Source organism: Protopterus annectens, chromosome 2.part1, assembly GCF_019279795.1.
Source record: "Protopterus annectens isolate FY-2018-M chromosome 2.part1, PAN1.0, whole genome shotgun sequence".
Lineage (NCBI taxonomy): Eukaryota > Metazoa > Chordata > Ceratodontiformes > Protopteridae > Protopterus > Protopterus annectens.
In genome coordinates this window covers 362,231,782-362,258,600 of record NC_056729.1, presented here as the reverse complement: position 1 = coordinate 362,258,600, position 26,819 = coordinate 362,231,782, and the positions used below count along the sequence as shown (strand labels likewise).

The following is a 26,819-nucleotide window of genomic DNA, read 5'->3' as shown; positions in this document are numbered from 1 at the left end:
AGACCACTGAGTGAACAACATCCATTGAAGAAGGCGCATGTAGAAGCGAGCCAGGGGAGGAAGAGTGATGGCCGCAGCCATGAGGCTCTAACACCTTTAGAACCATTCTGGCCTGTACCTTCTTGTTGGCTAGAATGATCCTGACGTGACTTTGAATGTCTGCAATTCTTTGATCTGTAAGGGTAGCTGACATCCGAACAGTGTTTAAGTTTGCTCTATGAAAGTAATAGACTGGCAGGGCAATAAGGATGATTTTTCGAGTTGATCGAGATGCCCAATTGAGAACAAAGATTTATTTTGTAATCCCTGGCTTGAACAAGCTGATGCCTGGTGGTGGCTGAAAGGAGCCAGTCGTCGAGATACGGAAACACCTGGAATCCTTGACGTCTCAGGTGAGCCGTGACCACTGCCATACATTTGGTGAACACTCTGGGGCTGTAGTGAGACCAAAGGGCAGGGCTCTGAACTGGAAATGACTGGACCCCAGCCGAAGGAGAAATCTCCTGGAGCGCCTGTGAATTTACATGTGATAGTAATGATCCTGAAGATCTATTGAGCACATCCAGTTGTCCTTCTGCAAGAAGGGCAGAATTGACTGAAGAGTGACCATCTGAATCTTGTCTTCTCACAGACTTGTTGAGTCTGCTGAGATCCAATATTGGTCTCCAGTCTCCCGTCTTTTGGGGACCAAAAAGAACCTTGAGTAGATTCCGGGCTCTGAATGATCTGTTGTAACTGGCTGAATGGCTCTTTTTTGCAGTAGTTTTAAGACTTCCAACTCTGCAATTTCCCTTAGACCGGGTGGTACATCTGGAAGGGAATTTGGGTGATAGAAAGGACTTTCCTCGAAAGGAATTTTGTAACCCTCGGATATGATCGACTGTACCCATCTGTCTTGAGTGAGGCAACGCCAGGCTTCTGGGTACAGCGATAATCTTCCCCCGACTGCCTCCAAGGACGGACAGCCGGGCAACATCTCAGGGATGCTGAAAGGGCTGGTCAGAGATAGGCTCTCTACTTCCCTGGTTTTGTGGACCCCCTCTACCTGTAGGGCGGCGTCTGTTGTTGTTACCCCCTCTGCCTCTAGGGGTAAACTGACCACGTGAATCCGGTGTGACTCCTTGGGATTTGCGGAACCACATTTTGCCACCCTTCTGTCCTTTGGGGTAAGGTCTAGAAGGGGTGGAAAAACGGACTCCTACGGCAGAAAGAGTTTTGCCGTCATGCTCACACCTGGTCAACGTTTCCTTCACTTGAGGGCCAAACAAAGCTGACCCATCAAAGGGAGAGTTTGTGAAGGACGCCTTAAAGGGTTCTGCAAAATTACAGAGCCGCATCCAGGCTTGGCGTCTAAGAGCCACACCTGTACCTGCGGCCCTACTCGCTCCATCAGCAGCATATGATATCAGACACATGGAGGAGTTAGCAATGGAGTTAAGGGTTCCTAGCTGCGAAGCAATTTTTTCTTGAGCCCCTGCAGCTGTAGGATCCTGTACTACTTCACCTAGCTCCTTAAGGATATCCCTCTGGAGTCTGGTGAAGTGACAAAGGTAGTTCAGCTTAACATAGCAAAGGTCGCTGAAGAGAACATCCGCTTACCATATCTATCCATGGTCCTAGAGTCCTTATTAGGAGGATGGACAGGTACGGAAGGATCTGCAAGTTCCTTCTTAGTGGCGGCCGCCACCACCATGGCATCAGCAGGGACACCTTTTGTGAGGAATTGCTTGTCCAACGGGGCAGTAATAAATTTAGAAGGCCTCCTAGGGACTGGCTCTACAGAGTCAGGAGCAGCCCACGCCTTTCGAGCAATAACCTGCATAAGGGGTCGAAAGGCGGAGACACCCAGGAGGTGGAGGGCCGAGATCCAACGCCTCCAGGTATACTGACTCATCCTCAGAGGATTATTGGTGGGCCAGTTTCCCCTCTGTCTAATGAGTTCTAGGATGTCTGAGAAGGAGACATCCTCAGAGGGGGATCTTGGGGATCCCTCTGACTCATCTAAGTCAGTATCTGAAGTGATAGACTCGGGGGAGTCTACGTGTTTCCTCTTACAGGTCCTCTTCCGCGGAGGATCTCCTGACAAATCAGGAGAATCCTCGGAAGAGGGGGTTCTTCCCAGTGGGGAAACCTGAGGCGGAGGATCTCTGGGTCCGGGAGCAAGAGAAGTGGCAGAGATGTCTACAGGCACCATAGAGGGAGGAGCTAAGGGAACAGACTGCTGGCTGAGTCCAGTGGCCAGCACACTCTTCATCACCTCGAAGGCTCCCCTCCCAGGGAGGTCCGAGAGAACCCGTTCCGAAGAGCCAGGAACTCCAGGACCCACCGAAAGGGAAGGCTCCGAAGCAGATGTCGGAGCCGAGCTCACCAAGGCCGAGGCTCCAAGGGGAAGAGTGGGTCGGACAAGGGTCCGATGCCACTCACCCCTCGGAGGAGACAAGGAAGCCCACCACCTAATCCCTCTAAGGAAGGTCTCAAGAGGAGATAGAGTAGAGGCTGAAGGAGCAGAAGGGTATCTGTCCCTCAGCCGTAGCAGAAACTATTCCCGAAGACTCCAACTCCAAACTCTGGGGTAGAGTCGAAGGAGGAACTGCAATGGGGTGTGGACTAATAGTCGTCTGTTGAGACGGACTATGTAGCATTTGGGCCAGTGCCTGTGACATTAATAATCTACTGACCACTCTCTCTAAATCATGGTCAGAAAGCCTGGATGACCTGGAAGATCGGCTCTGATGGCTCCGTTCCGAGAGGAGAGGAGAAGCCGGAGCCGAGAGTATCGGCTCCAAGGAAGGGGACCTAGACCTCTTCCACGAAGGAACCATCGGAGCCGATGAAACTATAGAAACTGTCAGAGCCGACAACTTCTCGGCACCGGCAGATAGTTTCGATGCATCGGCTCCAGCCGGAGCCGATACAGACTTAAAGGTAAGTGTGTCGGAGCTGATCGGCGCCGACACCGAAGCCTGAGCCACATGGTGATCGGAACCGATCGGAGCCGACACCGAAGTGGTCGAACCAGAATCGGCACCGATAGCCATCGGTGCCGAAGGTTTGTGTAAACCAGAGTCGGCTCCAGCCGGAGCCGACCTCGACTCTGATAGTCGGAGCCGAGGCCGCAGGCTTGGACACAGAAGCCTGGGCCTTGGAAGACTTTGAAGTCTTAGATGGAGCCGACTTAGCCGGAGAGCCCTCCGGCTTAAGAAGGCCCCTCAAAATGAGTTTATTTCTCCTTTCCTGCAGGACTCTCTGGCTAAAAGAATGACAAATCGCACAGGAGTCCTGCAGGTGGAGAGGTCCCAGGCAGTAAAGGCAAGAAGTGTGACCGTCTGTCAGAGACATTTTCTGACAGCACGAGTCACACTTCTTAAAGCCCGAGACCCTTTCCTTAGACATGTTAAAACACACTCACACAAAACCTGTCCAAGAAATTTTGTAATCCCAAAAGGGAAAAAATAAACTTTTTTTTCTCACAAACACACACACACACACACCCTAACAAGGGGGGGGGGGGATGGGATGGGAGAAGGCCTGACTAAAAAGTTTTGGAAGATAGGGAAATTTAGTCAGGCAAGGACCAAAACTAGTATAAAACTATTAAATTTAACTATAACTATAAGTTTAAACTGAAAAAGGGGCAAAAGTATTAGTGTATAAATCACTTACCAGGAGCTGGTAAAAGGAGGACCTCATCAGCGAAGCGGCAAACGAGATCGGGTACTAACCGCCTTGCATCATGGGATATGGGGCTGCCTCGAGCTGGTAAAAGTGACTCTCGAGCTTAGCAAGTGCCGAGTCGGAGCCGAGGATCGGCTCCGAACCCATCAAGCAAGAATGAAGGCGAGATTGACAACTTAACATCTATAGTTTCTGGTTGCTTGACAGTTACTATTAAAAATAGGTCTGACCAATACTGTAGCATATACTACTTGTTTAGTATGACTTATTCTTAGCTTGGGGAGAGAGGGAATTTATTCCTATCTTCCTTTTTAAAACTCTAAAAATGTAAAGTATGTTTCTGCAGGGGGGCAGAAAGTGCAACACATGAAAATTTAACTGTATTTCTTTGACGGTTTTTTTTCTGGTTGCTTGAGTTCCGGTTAACTGAGAGTTTACTGTAACTCTGATTACAAATCCGTATCTTGCACACTGGATAGCTAACTAGTTGTCTAACAGAACCCATGTGGCTTGAGTCGCAACTTCTAAAAGGAATTTATAGCCATTTGGGATCGTCCACTGACCCATAACTGCTCCAACATGGGCTAGACCATGTTAATAATGGTGACAATAATAATGGTTTCAAATTAAATGTGAAACAATGTAGTATAATTAACTTCTCATACAATACAGGTGATACATCCCTCCAATCGGACACTGTCGCAAGAATTCAGGCACTCTTACTGGTAATTCCTTATCTGTTAAACTGTTGTGCTTCCAAAGTAGTTCAAGAAAGTTTTCCATCTGGCTCATCTAATTTCCAAAATGTATCTATTTTAGACTTAACTTCCCTGTCCTTGTATCTCATCAGAGCCATTACTGAATATAAATGCCCCTTTTGTCATGTTTATGCCAAACATATCATTCAACTAGAGAGAGCTCAGAGATTCCTAACTAAAAAGATCAGTGGCCTCAAAAATCTTGGTCATCAGGTCATAGTGACAGCCTTTTATCTGTACTCAGATTCTTATAGAATCCTCTATGGGAATACAGTACATGTCTAGCCTTTCAAGCCATGAAAGATAGGACTCTCTTTGAATTACTATTCCTTCACAGAACAAGCAGAACAACAAGGGATACCATAAGATACTATTGGCATAACAGATTCATAACCTAACATACCCCACCTCTACAGCAAACTTCTGCTACTCGTCAAGCAAGCACCCTTAACACTTTCAAAATAAACCTAGACAATTGGATGGGCAGATTCAAATTCTTCCCTACTCTGTCTTGTAATGCCCTCTTGAGGTTGGGTGCAATTTTTCTGAATATCAGTTACTGGCTAGGCTGATAATGGACTGCAGACTGCTCTGTGATTGGCTCTTCAGGGAGCAACATGTTCAATGACTATGACTGTTGGTTTTAGGTGGGAAGAGAGACCCAATGAGAAGCTGCAGATATGTGAACATTAGTATAGCTGAAATGAAGGAAAGGACTGGCCAAACATCAGTATTCTCAAGAAATGTTGCAAAAATAGTAAAGAAAGAAGTCAGAGCATACAGAGAAAATGTGTGAAATTTTCTTCAGTCTTGTTATTGTATTGCATGATATAGCATGCACTCCAGTTGTACAATTCCGTAACAAAGGATGATTCAACACTGTTTTGGTACTTAATTTGTAAATATTGTGGTATTTTGGCAGTAAGAGATGTCTACATAAAGTTTCATTCCAATGGGCACAATAAGCAGAAGTAATGTGGTGGTTTGTGCCCACGGTCCAATGCTAAACTATAAATAGGGTCGGTAATTACTGATGGCAAGGTTCAGAAATACACCAGGGAGGTTTTTTTTGTGAATTTTATCATGGATTATGTTTGTGATACAATCATTTGATTGGAAGACTTCTTATTAATGTGCTGAACATAATATTTTATGCACCATATTTTACATTTTGTTTTCTTGTTTGCTTCTCTTGTAAGTAACATGCATAAATTTATATATGTTATTTAGCTACTGTTATAATTATATAGTGTATAGCACGGCAACATGGAGATCAAGGTGAACCAGTCTCTCTGCTAGCCTGCTAAAATGACTTCATTACAGTTTTTTGCTTCCTCAACTGCCACTTCACTAAAGTTTCAGAGATGGAGAGTCCTGTGGGCTGTAGTGATAGGTGGAAAACTTGTGGTGCTAAAGCAAAATAAATACAATACCAACTTCATTCTAGTGAGCTGTAGTAAAAGATCACTCATGAATCCATCTGCTATGCAGCATGGACATGTTGCATACATGGATGCTGGACTATAACTTTTGCACTAGAATTTTTAAATTCGACAAAAAAAGAAAAGTGGATATATAGACAATGATTACATCTGCACCTACTGTAGATGCAAAGAATGTCATAACATTGGATAATTCTAGGCAATATGTATATGTGCTTTTCTTTTGCATAGGTTGGGAGATGGGTGATAAACTTAGACAAAGAATATATTTGCCTCACTTTCATAGGAAAACTGAAGTTAGATTGGAATGAGCATGTATACTTTATTTTTACAAGGAATAGGATTTGTGTCATAGGTTGGTACTAGGATATCGACCCTAAGGCCTATACAGGCCTAGCCATAACAATTCCCTGGCTATTTCTTCCCACAGTATTTACTTCCCTGGACCCCTGTCTAGCAGGGTGACTGATGTGATCCCCGGGGTGAATTTCCTATCTCCCATCCAATCATCAAGGTTCCTTATGAAGAGGGCCAAAAAGGTGCTTTGCTTGACATGTATGGGCAGTCTATTCCAGAATGTGGGGAGTCTCTGGATCAGAAACCTATTCCTCCAGCATGTTTTGTTCATTGTGATGACAAGGTTTACATCCCTGGAGCATGTGGCTCTGAGGGATTGGGATTTCTTTAAGTGTAGCATGTCCAACAACTCTGGGTTTGACATGGCCTTGTATGTTAAGCAGAGATCACCTCTGAGTAGACGATATGCGACAGAGTATAGTCGGAGTTTTTTAGATGGTCAGCATAGGGCATCTGCTTTAGGCCTGTGATTCTTTTCATGAGGTATTTCTGCGGCCGTTCCAGTTGTTGCAGATGTCTTGAGAGGTACATACCAAATGGAGGGTTCTATTCTATAATGGGTCTAATAAAAGCTGAGTACAGTGGGACAATGACCCCCTTTTTTCTGGATGAAAAGCTCTTAGTGATGAGGTGTGCCACATAGGATTTCCTGACTGTTGTGGCGATGTGGTGATCGAAGGTGAGACCACTGTCCACCTGTGTCCCTAAGTCTCTTATCACACTTTCGGTGTTTAGTGTACTGCCATCTATGTGGTAATTCATGGGTACATGTTTTTTCCCCAAAGGGGGATAACTATACTTTGCATTGAGCTTGAACCCATGGCTCTGGCACCAAGCATCTGTTTCTGTAAGGCCCTTTTGTAGAATATCCATATCATTTGGGGATTCAATAATGGCTCCCAGTTTGCAGTCATCTGTGAACTTTTTAGCCAGAGTCCCTTAGTGTTGGCCGGTACTTCAGAAAAGTAGATGCCAAACAAGAGTGGTCCCTGGACTGAACCCTGAGGTATTCCACTTGTCAGTTGTCTGGAGCTGGATTTGGAGTCGGCTACTTTTACAGTGTGGGTTCTGTCAGTGAGTCAGTTGGCAATCCATCGAGTGACGTAGGGATTAATGCCCAGCTTAGTAAGTTTATCTATGATTCCAGAGTGGTGGATGGTGTCGAAGGCCTTGGTGAGGTCCAGACAGGCTGTGTGGACCACCTCACCCTCATCCACAGCTCTGCAGACTGATTCGAAGAAGTCAATCAGGTTCAGGAGACAAGATCGGCCCTTGACGAACCCAAACTGGGTGGGGTCCAGTGTTTGAAGGCTGCCAATGACTTTGTTTACAAGTTCCGTAATAATACGTTCCATGGCCTTGCAGATAAGGCTCGTCAGACTGATAGGGTGGTAGTTCCCAGGATCCAAGGTGGCTCCCCCCTTGTAGAGTGGGATAACTGTAGCTGTGCGCCACTCAGTGGGCACAAAGCCTGAGGGGAGGCTATGATTAAACATAACACTTAGGTGAGGTGCCAGTTCATTTTGTAGTTCATGTAATACACAGCATTACAATGAAATTACTATTACAATGAAATTAATAAATTACTATTACAATGAAAAAAAGTTATAGCAGGTTACCATTTAGACAACCATGGCAGTTGGCACCATGGCAAGAACAATTATTTTATCTTTCATTTCAGTGAGATTTGGAGGTGGATGGGTTGACTCTAGACATCAGCATAATTGTATATTACTGTGGGTGAAGGGCAGGGGACTGTTTTTGGACTGATATGTCTAAGATATGGCAATCCATGATGCAGAATTTTGTAAGATGGTCACAATTCATTTGTATTTGCAAAATTAATAACTGCTCCTGGGTTTACCACTAAATGAAACTGGAGGCACCACCTAGAAATTGATGAAGCAAAAACTTCTCAACTGTCCCTGATTTTGCCTTATATTGCCTTTTTTGATTTTCTTGGTAAATAACTCAGAATTATTGTCAGTTAATAATGGCAGATAGTGGAGTTTCATACTTTCTATTCTTATGAAAATGCATTTTGAAAAATAGTGGCTGGAAATAAAGGTCCAAAATCTGGGACAATTTTTAAATATTACTATACATTTAAAATGTTTTCAGTAACAGGTTTTGCACCAACATGCATTTTCTGAGCAAGAACAGGTACGAAACTGCAATGTTCGACTAACAGCAATCCTCCATGATTTACCAGAAAATTAAACATTTTATGAGTGACGAGACATTCTGCAAATTTCTGGACTGCTGAAAGGTGTGTGTGTATAACACACACACGCACACACACACACACATATATATATATATATATATATATATATATATATGTATGCCTCTGCATGTGTGCAAATGTAATCATTTATTTGATGTGCTGCACTGTGTGAAGATTGCATAAAACCATTATAAATGTGAGAAAGATACAGGTAAAAAGTACAGTTTTGTACCTACCATAAATTTAGATGTTCGAAGATCCACATTGCTGCAGTCCTTACATATGGGTAGTCCGCTGTCCTCGGTCGGCCCGAATACCAAAGTATTAAGCTGACGTCGGTCATGGCGCTCAGAACTGACATCAGAGCGTCAGGGTACAAAAGCGCATGACCGACGTCATATCCTCAGTCTTTTCTTGCCCCAGATGTCAGAAGGCCCTAAAAACAAAGGCCATAACCAAAAAACACAAACAACATCTAGCCCCCTATGTGTAAACAGTATTTACAACCCAAACCAAACAACCACCTCAAACTACAGTGGGGAAGGAGGGAGGGTAAATTGGACTGCAGCAATGTGGATCTTCGAACATCTACATTTATGGTAGGTACAAAACTGTACTATGTTCTTCATCTCACATTGCTGCAGTCCTTACATATGGGTAGAATCCCAAAGCAGAGGTAAAGGGAGGTTGGCAAAATCATAAAGCATTGGGAGCTGCCAAAATGCCCTGTAAAATAGCAGTGGCAAATCCAGCCCTGGATTTAGAATAAAGTGGAAGGTGGTAATGTTTAGAGAAAGTATGCACTGAACTCAAGTAGCTGCTTCCAAAATATCTTTAGTAGCTACCCCCCTTAAAAAGGCTGTAGAAGTGGCAGTAGCCCTAGTGGAATGAGGCCTGATTCCAGCCGGAATCTCCTTACCATGATGGGAATAACAGAAAGCAATACAAAAACCAATCCACTTAGAAATAGTTTGTTTTGAAACAGGTTTTCCCTGAGAACCCAAAGCAAAAGAAACAAACAACTGCTGAGACTGTCTGAACCCTTTAGTTCTGCTCAAATAATAACGCAACTGCCTATGAATATCCAAAGTGTGCAAAATCTTTTCCCCTTTATTTTGGGGGTTTGCATAAAAAGTAGGCAAATGAATAGTTTGATTTAAGGCCACACTAGAAACCACTTTAGGCATAAAGGTAGGATTTGTACGCAAAGATACCCTATCCTTATGAAAAATTAGGAAAGGCTCAACTGCCATAAGGGCCTGTAATTCAGAAACCCTTCTCGCAGAGGTAATGGCCAACAAAAAAGCAGTCTTCCATGATAAATACTTCAATTCGGCAGTAGCTGCAGGCTCAAAAGGTTGTAGAGTGAGTTTCTCCAACACAAAATTGAGATCCCAAGCAGGAGTAGGAGCTCTACGTGGAGGTCTTATGTTCTTTGCCCCTCTAAGAAATTGCTTAAACAAAGGATGAGAGAATAATGGAGGGTCACAATCATAGTGAGCAGAAATGGCTGCAGCATGAACCTTTATAGAGGAGAAAGACAAACCCTTGTCCAATAACTCAGTAAGGTACTGAAGAGAAACACTTAAATCAGGTTTGGAAACATCAAAGTCCTTTGCTTTGCTCCAAATAAAAAACCTCCTCCATTTACCAGCGTACACTTTCCTTGTACTAGGCCTTCTGGCCTCCAAAATAACATTCAAAACTTGTTGTGGAAGCCGAGACCCTCCAGGGTCTAGAACAGAATATGCCATGCTCTTAGATGCAGAGACTGAATTTTGACATTGAGTAAGTGATTGCCCTCCTGAGACAAAAGGTGAGGAATGGAAGGCAAAGGCCATGGAGGCTCCCATACCAAACTTCTCAGCAGTGTGTACCAGTGTTGTCGAGGCCAATCCGGAGCTATTAAAATCATGGATGGCTTGTCCTGTCTGACCTTCAAGAGTACCTTTGGGAGGAGAGGCAGAGGTGGAAAGGCATAGACGTGAAGATTGCTCCAACTGAATGACAGAGCATCCACCCTCCAAGCTGTGTGATGAAACCTTTTTGTGCAAAACTTTGGCAACTGGTAGTTTAGTGGAGAAGCGAACAGATCTATGTCTGGAGTTCCAAATAACACTGTCAACTTTCGAAATACATGAGGATCCAATTTCCACTCGTGGGGATCCACTATCTGTCTGCTCAACACATCTGCTAAGGAGTTCTGTGCTCCTGGCAGAAACCTTGTCTGAAGATTTAGCTGTAAACTGAGAGCAGTCTCCCACAAAATCATTGCTTGCCTGCAAAGAGGGTATGAATGTGTTCTCCCTTGCTTGTTGATGTACCACATGACAGTTGCGTTGTCTGTTTGAATCAACACCTGTCCTGGGAGAAGTAAATCCTTGAAAGCCATCAATGCAAATTGGACTGCTAACATCTCCTTCAAGTTGATATGTAAATGTTGAAGTCTGGCAGGCCACGTGTCTTGTACCCATTTTCCATTGAGATGTGCTCCCCAAGCTTTGTCTGAGGCATCTGTCGTTAGAACCTGACTCGCCTCTGGCCGGGTCACAGAGAGTCCCTTGTTTAGGTGACATTCCTGAGCCCACCACAAAATTCCTTTTGAATGCAAGGTATTATTTGAATGACAGTGTCCAGATCTTGGCAGTGTTGTGTCCATACATTTTTGAGATACCATTGAATCTTCCTCATATGCAGTTTGGCATTGGGAAGCACCAGAATACAAGATGCCATGAACCCCAAGGCTTGAAGGACTGTCCTTGCAGTCAGCCTGGACCGAAGAGACAATTGATGGAAGTAAAGAGAAAGATTCTTTTGTTTGTCCGGGGTCAAAAAGGCCATCTGGGCTGCTGTATTCAGTCTCACACCCAGAAAGCACATGTCCTGAGAGGGTACTAGACTGGACTTTGTTTCGTTCACAGAATACCCTAGGCATCTTAACACTGCCATCACATACTGCAGATGATGAAGAAGTTTGTCCTTGTCTTGAGCCAGAATTAGGCAATCGTCCAAATAAGGATAAATTTGTATTCCTCTCAACCTGAAGAAGGCTATCACTGGAGCCAGAACCTTTGTGAACACTCTGGGTGCAGTAGATAAGCCAAAGGGCAATGCAGAGAACTGATAATGAAAAGTCCCAGCCCGGAAACGCAGGTACTTTCTGCAACTGGGCCGGATGGGAACATGAAGATAAGCCTCTGAGATCCAGAGTTACCATCCAGTGATCTTTGCCCAACAGAGGTAAAAGCTGTTGTAACGTCAACATCTTGAACTTTGGAATGTCCAGATATGTGTTGAGGATAGATAAATCCAAAATCGGTCTCCACATGTTCCCTTTCTTTGGTACTAGAAACAGGCGAGAATAAAATCCTAGGCCCACTTCTGACAGAGGAACCGGTTGTACAGCACCCATTTGAAGAAGTAAAGAAATCTGCTTGTGAGCCTCTAGTCTTTGCTGAGGAGGAACGTCTGGCATGCCTTTGAAAGGAGGTAAGGCATGGAAATAAAATTTGTAACCTTGGTTTATAATGTCCAGTACCCATTTGTCCTGGGTGATTAAAAGCCAGTTTTGCTTGAAGAGTGCCAACCTTCCTCCCAAAGGTGCTGCCATGCAAAAAGAATCTGGCAGCTGAAAATGCAGGTCATTGGGCCTGTTTACGAAAGGATTGGCCCCTGCCCTCACCCGAAGATTGTGCAGGTGAACTCCATGTTCTAGGTCTGAAGGTACTCTGAGCTCTGCCCCTACCACGCCTAGATCTACCCCTAGACTGAGAATCAGAGGAGGGATACGTCCACCCCTTAGTAGGCCAATTTCTACTAAACTTTGGAGGCTGCACCTGCAAAAAATCTTTAACAGTCTGCATAGACTTAGCCTTGTCTTCCATTTTCTTCAAGACTGACTCCACAGGTGGACCAAACAACACTTCAGACTGTAATGGAGCATCCAAAATCCTGGTCTTAACATGCTCTGACAAATTCTGATCCTTAAGCCAGGCGTGCCTGCGAAGAACTGAACCAGTGGCAGCCACCCTGGAAGAGGCCTGTAAAGCATCAAAACCACACTGTAAAGAATGCTTACCTACCTGTTCAGAAACATGTACCAAATCCTGTAATTCTTTACACTCTATGCCCTCTGCCAGAGCATCCACCTTAGATTTTAGTTGAGTAAGGAGAAAATTCTGATACTTCAACATATGAAACTGGCAATTCAAAGCCCTCATTGCTAAAGTAGAAGAGGTATAAACCTTTTTACCCCATCTATCCAAAGCTCTAGCCTCTTTATCTAGAGGAACTGGATTTTTTACAACAGAGGCCCTGACACCTTTAGGTCCCTGGCTAATAGTTTCTGGATCTGCCCTAGGACTCTTATAGAGATATTTATGAGCTTCAGGCACCCTATAATACCTATCCAGTTTAACTGGCGCAGGAGGCAGAGAATCAGGATTAAGGGAAGCCTCTGAGAACACATCTTGAACAACATCCAAAACAGGGGGTATAGCCAAGGGTCTATGCTGAGGTAAAAACAAAAATTCCCTAAGCCTCTTCCGTGAATCAGAGAAATCCTGTCCTTCCCACTTAAAATGCTCCCTCATAGAATGAAGTGTTTCAGAAAAAGAAAAATCCTCTGGAGGAGAAGCAGAAGGAGTGGAATCCTCTGCATCAGAATCAGAATAGGGAGTGAAATCCTGCAAGTCTTCGGCCGAAGACTCTGAATCATCTGAGGCCTGATCCAAACTTTCCAACTCTGGCTCCACCCTAGGCCTCTTATCAGGAGGGGGCATAGAACCTCTAATTAGAGTAATCAAATCTTCTGCCATTTTAAGCATGTGCTTCTTAGGCACAGACCCTGCTGAACTAGGACTGACACCAGCAGAAGACAAACCAGGCCTGCCTTTGGAAGAAGCCTTAGAAACAGAAGGAGAAGGCCTGACCCCCTTAGGAAGGGAAGGGAGAATAGTAACCTGAGAAGCCCCCTCAGCCTGACCTGCCTCCTGAGAGGCCACATCTTGTAAAATCAAAGTCTCCCCCTGAGACTCAAGTGAAGCCTCCGTCGGAACCACCGGTTCCACCGAAGCCTCTGAAGAACCGGAGTCTGGAACGGACGACTCATCCTGTCTGGGTTTTACAGCTTTGTCTTTGCGCTTCTTCGCGGAAGCGGACGTCGGAGTATCCGACGGCATATTATAATTACACCGCTTACCGAAGACCAGCCTAGCGCAATCTAACCTTCGTTTAATGGTGCGCTTATTAAACCTAGCACAAAAGCGACACCCGACTACGTCGTGCTCAGAACCCAAACAAGGAATACACAAAGAAAGATAATCTCTATGCGGTATCTGTTTCCCACAAGAAATACAATTATTCACTTTTTCTGACATCCGGTAAATAACTGAGGCAAGAAAAAAACAAAATATTCCCCAACGGGGTACTTAGCCCAACTTGGATCCGGTCTGAAACTCCGAACTCGAAAAATTTCAGAACGCCGAACGGCACTTGCAACGCTGCTTCTGCATCGGACCATGTGGCAAAAAAGACTGAGGATATGACGTCGGTCATGCGCTTTTGTACCCTGACGCTCTGATGTCAGTTCTGAGCGCCATGACCGACGTCAGCCTAATACTTTGGTATTCGGGCCGACCGAGGACAGCGGACTACCCATATGTAAGGACTGCAGCAATATGAGATGAAGAACATCAAAATAACATAGGGGAATTTTTACTAGAAGGCAGATTTTGAAAATAAAGGAATAATGAAAGAAAATAACACTGTAGTAGGACAATACTAATTAGGTAATAGACAGCGGACGTTATAGAATTATAATTTATTTGGAAAAGGTATAGGAAAACTAGTAAAGAGTAGAAAAAAGAAAGAAATATTTGTTGCTTATGACATGAAACTCAGAGCAATCCGGTATCATCTTATCATTCCCAGTGTTTTTCTTTTTTCTTTTTTTTTTAATTTGTGCTCCAGCAGTTGATTCCAGGATTCCATGTGTGAGAACTTTTCCTTTTTCTCTGCCTTGAGAGACTATGAAGTTAGTATGTATATGTAAGGAGGATGTAGTAGAAATTTTGTCAATTCTCACCCTCCATAAGAACACTTTACTTTGCAGTTTTGAATTAAAGCTTTGACTAGCATGTTTTATTTGGTCAAACCTTCAGTGACTTAGAATTCAACATTGGAGAAGCACCTGAAACCTCTAAATTGCCATTGACATATTGTAGTATCAAAATACATGTATAAATCTTCTTCTGGCTGCTCTCGTTAGGGGTTGCCACAGTGGATCATCGGTTTCCATTTCTTCCTGTCCTCTGCATCTTGCTCTGTCACACTAACCACCTGCACATCCTCTCTCACCACATCCATAAACCTTAACTTAGGCCTTCCTCTTTTCCTGCTACCTGTCAGCTTCATCCTTGGAATCTTCTTCCCAATATACTCTGCATCCCTCCTCAGCACATGTCCAAACCAACGCAATCTTGCCTCTATGGTTCTGTCTCCAAACCTTCCAACCTGGGCTGACCCTCTAATATACTTATTCCTAATTCTGTCCACCCTCGTCACACACAGTGCATATTCTTAACATCTTTACCTCTGCCACGTCCAGCTCTGACTCCTGCCTTTTTGTCAATGCCATTGTCTCCAACCCATGTAACATAGCTGGTCTCACTACCCTCTTGTAGACCTTCCCTTTCACTCTTACTGGTACTCGTCTGTCACAAGTCTGTCACAAATCACTCCTGACACTCTTCTCCACCCACTCCATCCTGCCTGTACTCTCCTTCACTTCTCTTCCACACTCACCATTACTCTGAACTGTTGATCCCAAGTATTTAAACTCATCCACCGTTGCCACCTCTATTCCTTGCATCCTCACCATTCCTCTATCCTCCCTCTCATTCACACACACATATTCTGTCTTAGTCCAGCTGACCTTCATTCCACTTCTCTCTAGAGCATATCTCCATCTCTCCAGGGTCTCCTCCACCTGCTCCCTACTCTCACTACAGATCACAATGTCAAATACATATATAAATATTCTAAAGAAAAAAACAAATAGATTAACATTCTATTCAGTTCTAGCATCATTCATATAATATTTTATTTATATATATATATACACAAACACACATTATATATATATATATATATATATATATATATATACACACACACACACACACACACAGACATTATACATATATATATATTTGTATACACACACACACATATATATATATATATATATATATATATATATATATATACACACACACACACATATGCAAATACACATCAAGTTTGCAATATTATAATTTTTTGAAACCCCCCACTTATTCCAAATGTAAAATTTTCATTTGATGCATACACTGTACTGTTGCACTGTACTGTACTCTACCTCCATATATCTAAGTGTGTCATTTTACTGCATACCACCTCTGACCAGGTCATGCTGAAAGGGGTCTTCAAGCCTGTCCACCTATTGGGTTAAAACTAAACAAAGACAGCATTTTAAAGAATTTATTTTACCTGTAGACCTTTTCAAATGTGAGGTTCACCTCTGGATTTTGATACAAGATGCCAGGAAGGTAGTTCCGCCACTGTGAATTCAGAATAAATGGAGTATCCAGCATCTAAAGAAGAAGGATTGCACATTAATGAAACCACTTTTCCTTTATCACAGTCCATATCAGTAGTGCATTACATCAACTAATCTTACAACAGCAGTATCAGAAGGTTCAAACGTAGGCCAAAATATGGTAATAGATACGGTCATCTCTAGAAAGAGTGATCACAGCTCTTCTGTATTAGATTCTCTCTTACCATACCAAGACAACTACTGGTTACATGAAAAAACAGAAAATATTTGGCTATATAACAAATATATTCTAATACATGGAGAACACAAACTCCACATTCAATCTTTTACATTCTGCACACAAGTGTAAAACAAATGTCCACATTCCTGGCCAGACAGAACACTTGATGAATAGGATACAGACTCATTACCTCCTTAGTTCACTGATGGCGGTTAACAAGATGGCAGCAAGTGCTGGGGGTTCTGTATTTGACAGTAAATATATATATTTCAGACCAGCCATTTATATGGTGTACAGGAATGGAGCACTGACTGCCTAATGCCCAAATGATCTGGGATTGATTTATTACTTGCCTGCGGTGCTGAAAAGCTGGGGGGAGGGGGAGGAGTGATGGGGGTAGAGCCTACACACTTCTCCCAGTGTGGAGGAATAGAAATCCATATACTAAGATGAGAACTTTATCATAATCCCCAGTGGAGACCAGAGATGGACAGCAGCATCTGCTTTTAAAGGAGGGCTGGAGATATGGAGGCAGCATCAGTCACAAAAGCATGAGAAAACCCTCACATCTTTCCCCACCCTGCAAACCCATCTGCTGGGACATTACAGGCATGTACATACAATGGAAGGGATAGCATAATAAAATTCCTTAATAGTTGCAGGGATGAAGACTACACTGCTATCAGATCCTTACCACATAGGTTGGCTTTGAAGAACAAACATTTTGCAAACACTATTACACAACAGTATTACTGACCCTATCATGTGGGATTGCATCTCGAAGCATGTTACTTCTGTGTGCATAGTCCACCATTACTTTATTTAGAAAGATAGGCAAGGTAGACAGACAGATAAAGACATTTTACTGTTAACTCCATTTATAGGGAGGTTGGCAGTCCACTTAACACCCAGCACCAAAGTTAAGGGGTGCTGGCACTTTTTTTTTTTTTTTTTTTTTTTTAAATGGTAAAAGCAGTCCACATTCTGACTTGCTGCTAAGCTACCTAGTAAGTACCTCAGAAGATATCTGCAGCAACTGGAAAGGCCACATAAGTACCTCACAAAGAGGATTACTGGCCTCAAACAAATGCCCTACACTGACCGCCTCAAAAAACTCCAGCTTTACTCCGTAGCATATAGTTTACTCCGAGGTGATCTCTGCCTAACATATAAAGCTATGTCAAACCCAGAGCTGTTGGACATGCTACACCTAAAGAAATCCCAATCCCTCCAAGCTACACGCTCTAGGGACCTAAACCTTGTCACCACAATAAACAGGACAAGCTGGAGGGATAGATTCCTGTCCCAGAGACTTCCTATACTCTGGAACAAGCTACCCATCTATGTCATGCAAAGTTCTTCATTAGCACTCTTCAAGAAAAATCTTGAGGAGTGGATAGGAAATACACCCCGGGGATCACTTCTGTGTCTCTGCTGGACAGTGGCACAGGAAAATAACTTTCTTGGGTGGCGTAAGCTATGGAACCTTGCTGGCTAGGCTTACGTGGGCCCTTGGGCCGATAGCCTAGTACCTACCTATGAACCTATTACCTATGAAATTACAAGGCAACTGTCAAAATGCACTACTGCTGTATTTTTGAAAGACCAAAAAAGGACTGTACGAGTCCAGTATTCTTCAGTTGTTATAGGGATAGACTATAGTCAGTAGGCATGAATGTGTGCATACCCATCCAGTTGTTCAGCTCCTTTTTCAAAACAAAAAGTATGTCACACTGCACTGCTTAATTTGAAGAGGGCGCTTGCTGCAGAGAAGAGGTAAGCTCTCTCTGACAAATCAATCTATTTTCCTAGTCTTAGTACTTGGACACAGGAGATTTAGTTATTTGGCTCTAGAGTTAAGGTAAAAAATAAAAACTCGCAGGGGGTAAATTCTTCAACTCCCAACAGCAATCCAATAAACGTAACCAACAAGACCACAGGGTCTTGGGTATGTTTCCCTGTAACCAGTGCAGTTCTGTGATTTTATAGATACTAGAGGTGCTTTTTGTGCATCCGTTGAGTAACTACAAGTTTTTATTTCGAGTAGATGCTAATTGTATGACGGAACATGTGGTCTACCTAGCGTATTGTGTGGCCTGTAGGATGCATTATGTGGGCAAGACAGATAGGAAGTTCAGGGACAGGATCAGTGAACACCTCTACCAGATTAGGATCAAATCCACAGTTAATGCACTTTCAAAGCATGTTTTAGACACTGATGAGACCCATGGATTTAAGTTCATGGTGATGGAGGTGGATTGTTAAACTCAGGGCTGACCAACACCCTGGGCTTAATGACAAAGTGCCTCTCAAACCCATTTTGAAATCTAGAGGACTAAGGATTTGATAAATCTGAATGTATTTTTATATTTTGTATTTTATGCATTGTCTCTATTTTGTATGTATGCTTTTGTGTTCCTGTTTCTTTAATAGCCATTTAATTATTGTGTTTCTGCCTTTTTATCAATTTGAGGAGATATAAATGTCTGTTGGTCTTTATGTTTTTATGGTCTAATGAAGCCCTACTGGGTGAAAGTGCTTACCTGCATTGCTGTCTTGGAATAAATTATTTTTTTCTACCATGTTGGATGATATTTGAGTTTTTCAGCTTTGCTTTGCTCCATTACCCTGTGGTCTTGGTGGCTCTAATGTTAGCTGGACTGTTTGATTTATTAAGGTACAAGAACTCGGACTACTGAATCCTTTATAACCCTATAAACAAGGCACAAGTCAGTGTAAAGGAGTCAATATGAATCTGTGTACAGGATCAGTGTCTCCAGTCTTTCCTGGTAGTTAAAGTAGCCTGATATGGAATAGACTGTATAGGGGGCTAAGAAGTCATATTACAGCATCCAACAGGTAGCCCAGTATGTTATGCAGTCCCACAGAAGTAGTCTTCTTGACCTTGGAGAGTGCCTTGACAACTTATTTTTGGGAAATTTGAGGAGGGAGGGGGTGTAGATCTGGATCTGCAATCTACGAATATAGGAGAGTGGGGGATAATGTCCGAGATAAATTTGGTCTGCCAGTAGATTGTCCAAGTCCTCTGGGTCAGTGAATGTGATGATATTGATTATTAGCTCTGTGTAGTATTCGGCATTCTATCTGAGGTTTTTAATATATTTAAAGAAGTCTTTGTGGTCATCCTTCACCTAGGTGGCTATTTTTACCTAATATCTTGCTTTGGTTGATTTGATTGCAGCTCAAAATTCCCTGTTAAGATTAACAAGAGTATTTTTGACATCGTGACAGTTCAAATTAGTTTTACGTGCAATGAGTTTTTTTTTTGTTCTTTTATTACAGTGCTTGTTTATATTGGTTTAATTTTAAATTTGGCATTTTACTTAATTCAAAGGGGAACAGCTATTTACAAGTGCACAGAATATGGCACTAAAGGATTCTGCATAAGCAGTGGGGTCATCAGGCTGGAAAAGGATTTTGAGTTTGGCCAGGTCATCACTCAGTCTTAGTAGATTAGCCATGTAAAAATCTCTGAATACTGATGTACTGCAAGATGCATCTGGCCTCAGTTTTACTGTGAATGTGACTGATTTGTGGTTCAATTTAACCAGGGAGGAAGTTACAATTGATGAGAAGCAAAGCAGTTCCATAGTGGTAAGAACAAAGTCCAGGACTTTCTCACCCCGGGTTGGAGCTCAGACTAAATGGTCCACAGTTTTTGTACTGACAACATCCAAAAATGTCTGAGTGTACATGTCTGAGGATGCAGAAGTCTTCCAATTGATGGAGGAAGAGTAGCTGAACTCACTCAAGAGAAAGGTGTTTGGCTTAACGCATTGAGATTCCATACTATTTAGGTTGGAGGTATGGGCTGAAGGGGGGCTATAGTTAGCTATGATACGGGTTTAGCTGACAGTAAGTTGGTCGCTAACAACTACTGATGAACCAGGAGTGGAGTGAACATCTTAAACTATAAGCAGAGGTTAACTAATTGATCTTTTAAAGAATTAGACGTCCTGCAACTTTGGATTTACATACAGCCTTAAGAAGCTAAAGGCAAAGCATTTGATGTGAAGCCAACGGTGAATGGAGACTACAGTTAATGTAGGAATGATTGTGTGGAGATATAGAACAGATATTTATTCTGAATAGTACAAGTGCCCTGTGATTAATTTTATACTGCTTCAGAGATAAAAAGCACAATACAATGAAAACGTATGGCTTGTACAACAGAAAAGTGCACAGTATGAGATCACAGTCAAGAGTTAATCCTTTAAATAACAAAACAAGGTGTTTGCTGGAATATTTAAAGAAGGTCAGGAAGGTATACACCTTAATATGGCTTACTGAGGGGTTGTTGGGAGGGTCAAAACAGCCATGCCTCTGTACCTTGGTACTGAGACCTATCTGTATCCTTTATATGTTGTCCTGAGAAATCTTGTTCAAATTATAAGATGAGAGTACTGAACACATTGGACTGTTCTGGCCACATAAAGCATGTTCTTGGTATTCCAGAGAAATCAGCATTTTGTTTTTTTGTAATTTACAGAATTCATGCCTTTGTCTGTTTCTTCAGACATTTTTGTTTGTTTTCAGAGCTGTCGTAGCTCCCGGGAGTACTTTAAAAGTCTTTGAGAAAAGCTGGGACTTACAATCTAGACCCAAGTAAATCCACATTGCTACCTGATATTCATGCATAGGGCAAAGTCTCTCAATCATATTTGCAGGATATTCAGTGCAGGGAAGGAGGCAATTTATCTGCAGGCCAGGAGAAGATAAGTTAGCAAGGAACCATTAAAGTCCATACACAAGTCTATATTTCTAGCATGACCCCCTCAGAATGTCAGACAAGGATCATTCCTGTTTGAACTAAGACTACCTTTTGGCTTTGTCGGTAACCCGCTTGTAAAGCAATGGTCGCATTAGATGCTCCAACACCCATCTTAAAAAAAAAAAAAAAAAAATCCATGGTACAAAAAAAATGGGATTTCAAGGCAGTAGATTTATGGAGCCATCAGCCAGCTTGGGGAAATTGCTCTTTCTTTTAAACCTTTGACCCTCTAATTTCTGCATAAGCTAAAGTGGTGTGCTTTGTGCACTTTGCATGCATTAATTTGATAAAAAAAAAAACTTATAGTAGTTAAGTCACAGTACCTACAGCACTGCTATAACAGGGTACATAAATGTCACTTGTATATTAATTAATTTGCAGGAGGTAATACATATGCACATGTGGTATGTAGCACACACATTAACACCTGTTACATTTCAGTACAGGCAGGTGACATTAAACAAACAGGATGACTTTCTTGACAGTGATGTTACCTGGCTGTCAAAGAGGCTTCTGGAAGAAAGGGTTCTACTTGTTCTACAGTTTATTTTAGAAGCATCCGCTATATTTGTAGGTGGCAGTTTGTTTAGATCTACAGCGGTAGCCTTGTTGCCTCACAGCAAGAGGTTCTCTCGTTCAATTCTTGGCTGGAGCGCCTTCTGTGTGAAGTCTCTGCATGTCCTCCCCACAGTAGAGTGGCATTCAAAAGACATGCGTAGAATGGGCGTGCCTTCACTGAAGGTTGGGCATCGAGCTGGCACCCGTAAAAAATCTACTGCCAATCATTAGCGGACCGGAGTTCCGCTGTGGCGACCCCTAACCGGGAAAAGCCGGAAGAAGAAGTAGTTTGTTTAGATCTTGTGAGCATTATTTCCATACATTGACTTTACAGTCACAGGACACCTGTTTGTGGAAAATGGTAAGATGGCTTCAGCATACGCTGCATGCAAACAGGACACTCAAGTGACTGTTCTTTGGCTCCATTTATAACACAGGGCATGTTTTAAACTACCACATCTTTGGATTCAGTCTTTAGGATGCATTATGTTATAAACCAGAAAGGAAAAATGCATCGAAACTGCTAATTTTTTAAATACTCTTCACTTTATTTTACTTATTAGCATTTGTTTACCAGGATTGTCCATCTGAGCATAAGATGTCCCTTTTCAGAGGAGGCCCAAGGAGAACAGCTCCAAGTAGTGTACACGTAGAAAAGGTTCAAACAGCAAATAAGAAAAATTAAAATAACTTCAAGCAATTTAGCAGAATGAAGGCAAACAGAACACACAGTAAAATAAACAAGAGTTTTAGAACAGACACCAGCATGCATAAATGAATACAAATGTTTGTAAGTCATGAATAAAATCTAGTACGAGTATGTCAATGGTTCAAAACAAAAAAAAAATGGAAATAAGAGAAAGCATTTTGTAAGAATGTGCTTTCAGAAAGTGAGGTTTGAGGAAAAGTATTTCATTAATGTGTTAGTGGAAGTGCTACTTTTACACACCAGCAACACATGACAGATACCTGCACACAACTTCACCAAAAAAGCTACAGCAACATGACAGATACCTGTACACAACCTCACCAAAAAAAGCTAATCTGTGCTTCCCAGACACTCCCTTCCAGGTACAGTTCCCAAAGGATAATTAGACACAGAATCTTCATGCGATGTTTAAACTAATAGAACGGAATGAGTCTAACTTTACAATACCTATTTCTTTGCATTGCCTGTTTTCAAAATGCTATTTCTACAGTCTGATAAGCTGTAGCTATACTTAGCAGTAGGTTATGACCATGGTGCAGAATGTTTTTTCAGCTACTTGTGCACAACTGTGCTGTATATATTAATCATCCTTTAAATGATGTGTTACGTGAATATTTAAGCCACTTGCACTACAAAGCAATTACATGCATTCATGGGCTTACAGTAGTGCCTACCAAAATTGCAGTGTCTATATCTTCCGAACACGTGGAATTTGTTCCATAGCAGCTTGTTTGCACAAAGCTGAACTGAGGTGGGCTACCAACCACAACTCTGAGCTGAGATACCAGAAGACTAGAGGCTTCTGAGCTTCCAAAAAAACATGTTACCTGTTATTTTTTTTTGATTATTTATACTATTTGCTGCACTTTTTTATTGCCTTCCGCCTGCTTTTATTTACTTACTGTGTACTGAACTACACTGTTGTACTGCAACTACGTGCTACTCTGTGCCAGTAAAATCAAATTTTGTTGCTTTTTACACTGTTTAGAAAGTCTTTTTTTGTTTTCACTGTTTATTGGTATTTTTTTGTGCTGATTTGAAGCTATCTGTTCTGCCTGTTCTGGTTTTCCATCCAAGCAGTATTTAATTAACATTACCAGTTTAAATACTTCTTTAGAGCCTCCTGGCTGATTTTCTGCTGTTTTTAAACGTTTTTTTTTCAGTGTCTCGCTGATATTTTAATTTTGTGTTAAACATTCCCTAGTATTTCTTGCTGAAACTAGGGTTAGTAGCTGTAGCATAGTCCAGATCCAGGCCTGCTGCTTCCGGAACTGTTTGTAGTGGCTTGTTTCTTCTCGGCACGTATTCCAGGCCATCTTGGATTGGAAGGGGCCTATCTGCACCTTTGAGAGAGAATTGTGCTGTTTGGGACCTGACTGATAAAGGAAGGCTGGCCTAGGGCTTCGAATAAGCATCCCCCATTGGTCCTTTTGAATCTTGTTAGAGTTTTTTTTTTCAAGTTTTGGCTTTTGGTATTTAGATCCTGCATTTGAGCAGCACCATGCACAATTGTGAGCCAAAGCTGGACAGCTAAATTCAACAAATTTTCCCTTAAAACCCAGACCAAAATACCCATTCACTGAGCTCCACTGTGATCATTTCTGCAAAGCCACCCCTAGTGACAATAGCCTTCAACCTAGCAGTATGGGCAGTTGGACTACCTTTGTTTCTCCTGCCAATTTGCTGACCTGGGTCTCTTCAGGCAGTGTAGCAATTGCCTCATGTACACAGACAACCCTCTGCTAATAACACAATCTACTACAGAGGGCAATAGATGTATTTACATCAAGAATCTAGAATCCATGCTCTCTCTCCCTCAAAACAGTAACACGGAGAAGATTGTCAACTCACCCACCATTACATATTCACATAGCACCAGTACTCCTACACACGCTACTACTCGTACAGATAGCCATAGCCGACCTTAGGCCAACTAGGCAGCCGCCTAGGGTGCCACTCTAGCAAGGGTGCTTTTTCAGTGTTTATTTGGTGTACATAGACTAGGATGGGGGCACCGGGTGGTGTGGTGGGGAGCACTGTGGAGCCCCTTTGTCTAGGGCACCAGTTGACCTAAGGCCGCTCCTGCAAATAGCACACATCAAACATGTAAAGCCACATACACAGAGGTTCTCTTGAAAAAGCTTACCAAAACACCAGAGACCTCCAAAACACAAGATTGCTACATCTAACATGGTCTCCACAGCACCCATGACACACAGCAACACCAGTGTCTCAACCACAAAGCCCATAAGGTGCAAAACTCAAAAAACAAGTTTTTCTTGTCATTGGAGACTCAACGGTGAGACAATTGGATGTTCCACTTACCAGGATGGACAAGGAGAAAGTCACAGTCATCTGTCCAGTGTCAGGATTCATCAAATCACACATGCATTCAGGCCTCTCAGCAACAAGTACTGTTATGACTCTGTCATAGTTCATGCTGATATGAATGACCTGAGATGTACCTCACTGGACTATATGAAGACAGACAAGGTCAGCACATGTCTAAGGCAGGTATGTCCTTAGCCTTGAGCAGCATACTACCCTCACCCAGAATGATGCTACAGTATAAACAAAAAATGATTGATTTCAATAACTGGCTTAGTTTTTGGTGTCATTTAAAGGGGATCCAGTTCCCGTCTGCCTGGGAATCCATGGTTTTTAAGAACCTCACTGCTTTGCCAGACAAAGTTTGCACCTGGCATCCCTATGCTTTCAGCTGCTGGCAAAGTCTCTTGCCTCCCCCATTGTGCCTTTTTAGGCAAGGTATGGAAAACAGCATTACCGACATGAAATTAACTAATCTTAACAAAATAAGGGTCATGCTACTAAATGATACAAACTTAAACCAAAAACTGCACTCTCTGGAAGCATTTCTATCACTAGAAGATGTAAATGTCTGTGCAGTCATTGAAACCTGGTTTAAGACCTAACAGTACCCCTGCCCTGAAAGGCTACAATGCCTTCCACACCTTTAGACCACTAAATGAACATGTGAAAACCAAAGGAGGTGGTGTTTCAATCTATATTAGAGATCAATTCACCTCCTATCTAGTTAAACCGGACAACGTCATGGATAAGACCCCCATTCATGTTCTAGCCAGTTATAGATCCCGCTCCATGGATCATGACACCCGCAAAGCCTACTTAACCAAACTGAAGGCAATCCAAATTTTACAGAACACACTGGTTATGGGGGAGTTCAATTATCCCATCATCAACTGGGAAACCTACTCTAGCCCAAACTCTGTAAAAGTTCATTGACTTTGTGAATTTAAATGCCCTGGAACAAATTGTCCATACCCCGAACGGAGGAACAAACATTCCAGATCTGGTCCTCACCAACATGTCAAACAGCTGCACTGCTCTAACTGTTGGACCCTCATTAGTTGAACTGACCACAAATCAGTCACCTTCGAAATGACACTAACATCAAAACTCACAAAGGGTGAAACCAGACTAAAAAAACGTCACCAAGGCAAACTACACCCTCCTAGGTGAGGGTATAAAATGCATTCCCAGCCCCACCCCAAGCTGAAAGTGGTAACTACTCTGAAGCTTACACTAAAGCCCTTTACAATCACTTGCATAAGTGTATAAACTTGGCTGTACCAGAAAGAATCAAAGCCACAGCCTCAAGCAAAAACAAGTTGCCATGGTGGACATCCAGCATACACAAACTACAATAAATGCAAAAAGTTGCTGTCCAAGAAAACAAAGGCAAGGCCCCAACAATGGAAAAGCACTTTCCTCAGCCTCAACAGGCAAATAAGACAACTTGCCAAATCCTCCAAGAGCTCCTTTGAGAGAAAGCTAGCAAGTACTGCCACAGATAACCACAAGGCATTTTACAACTAGCTATGTAACCTAAAGGGTAGGCATCATTGCTCCCTTTGTACAAACAATGTCTTTTCACACTATCAAATCAACAACAATACCCTATGTACCCATGAAGTGATAAGGAACCTGGGATCACAGGTTCACTGGGACCTTAACTTCAACTACCTTGTGTCTATCATAGTAAAGAAAGCTTTCCATGTAGCACACTTGATTAGTAAAGGTATCACCTCGAGAGTAAAAGAGGTTATAACCCCCCTATATTCGGCACTTACCTGGTCCATAATTGAGTAATACTTCCCATTTAACATGTACCATACAAAGCACCTGCAGCAATTAGAGAGACCTCAGAGGTATCTAACAAAGAAAATCAATGGCCTCCAGCATATGCCTTATACGGGCCAACTAAAATCCCTGTCACTATTCTCCATATCATATGGACTTCTTAGGGGAGACTTGTGCCTGGCCTACACAGCAACCCAAGACCCAAACCAAATGAACTTACTGCATATCCATAAATCAAATGGGTCTAAGGCTACCCATTCCTGGGACTTAGATATGGCCTGCGAATTAAAAATGACATGCTGAAGGGACAGATTTATCTCCCAGTGACTGCCATGTCTTTGGAACAGGCTACCAATTCA

The 26,819-nt window shown here is 42.5% G+C and overlaps 1 protein-coding gene across 1 annotated transcript in view; it reads right to left on the bottom strand.

Annotated features, from left to right (window-relative positions):
• PROM1 (prominin 1) overlaps positions 1–26,819 on the bottom strand; it is a 1,709,767-nt gene that overhangs the window by 690,463 nt on the left and 992,485 nt on the right. Inside the window, 1 exon segment of the mRNA XM_044062202.1 lies at positions 15,990–16,093. Within this exon segment, the coding sequence (XP_043918137.1) occupies positions 15,990–16,093 (104 nt within the window).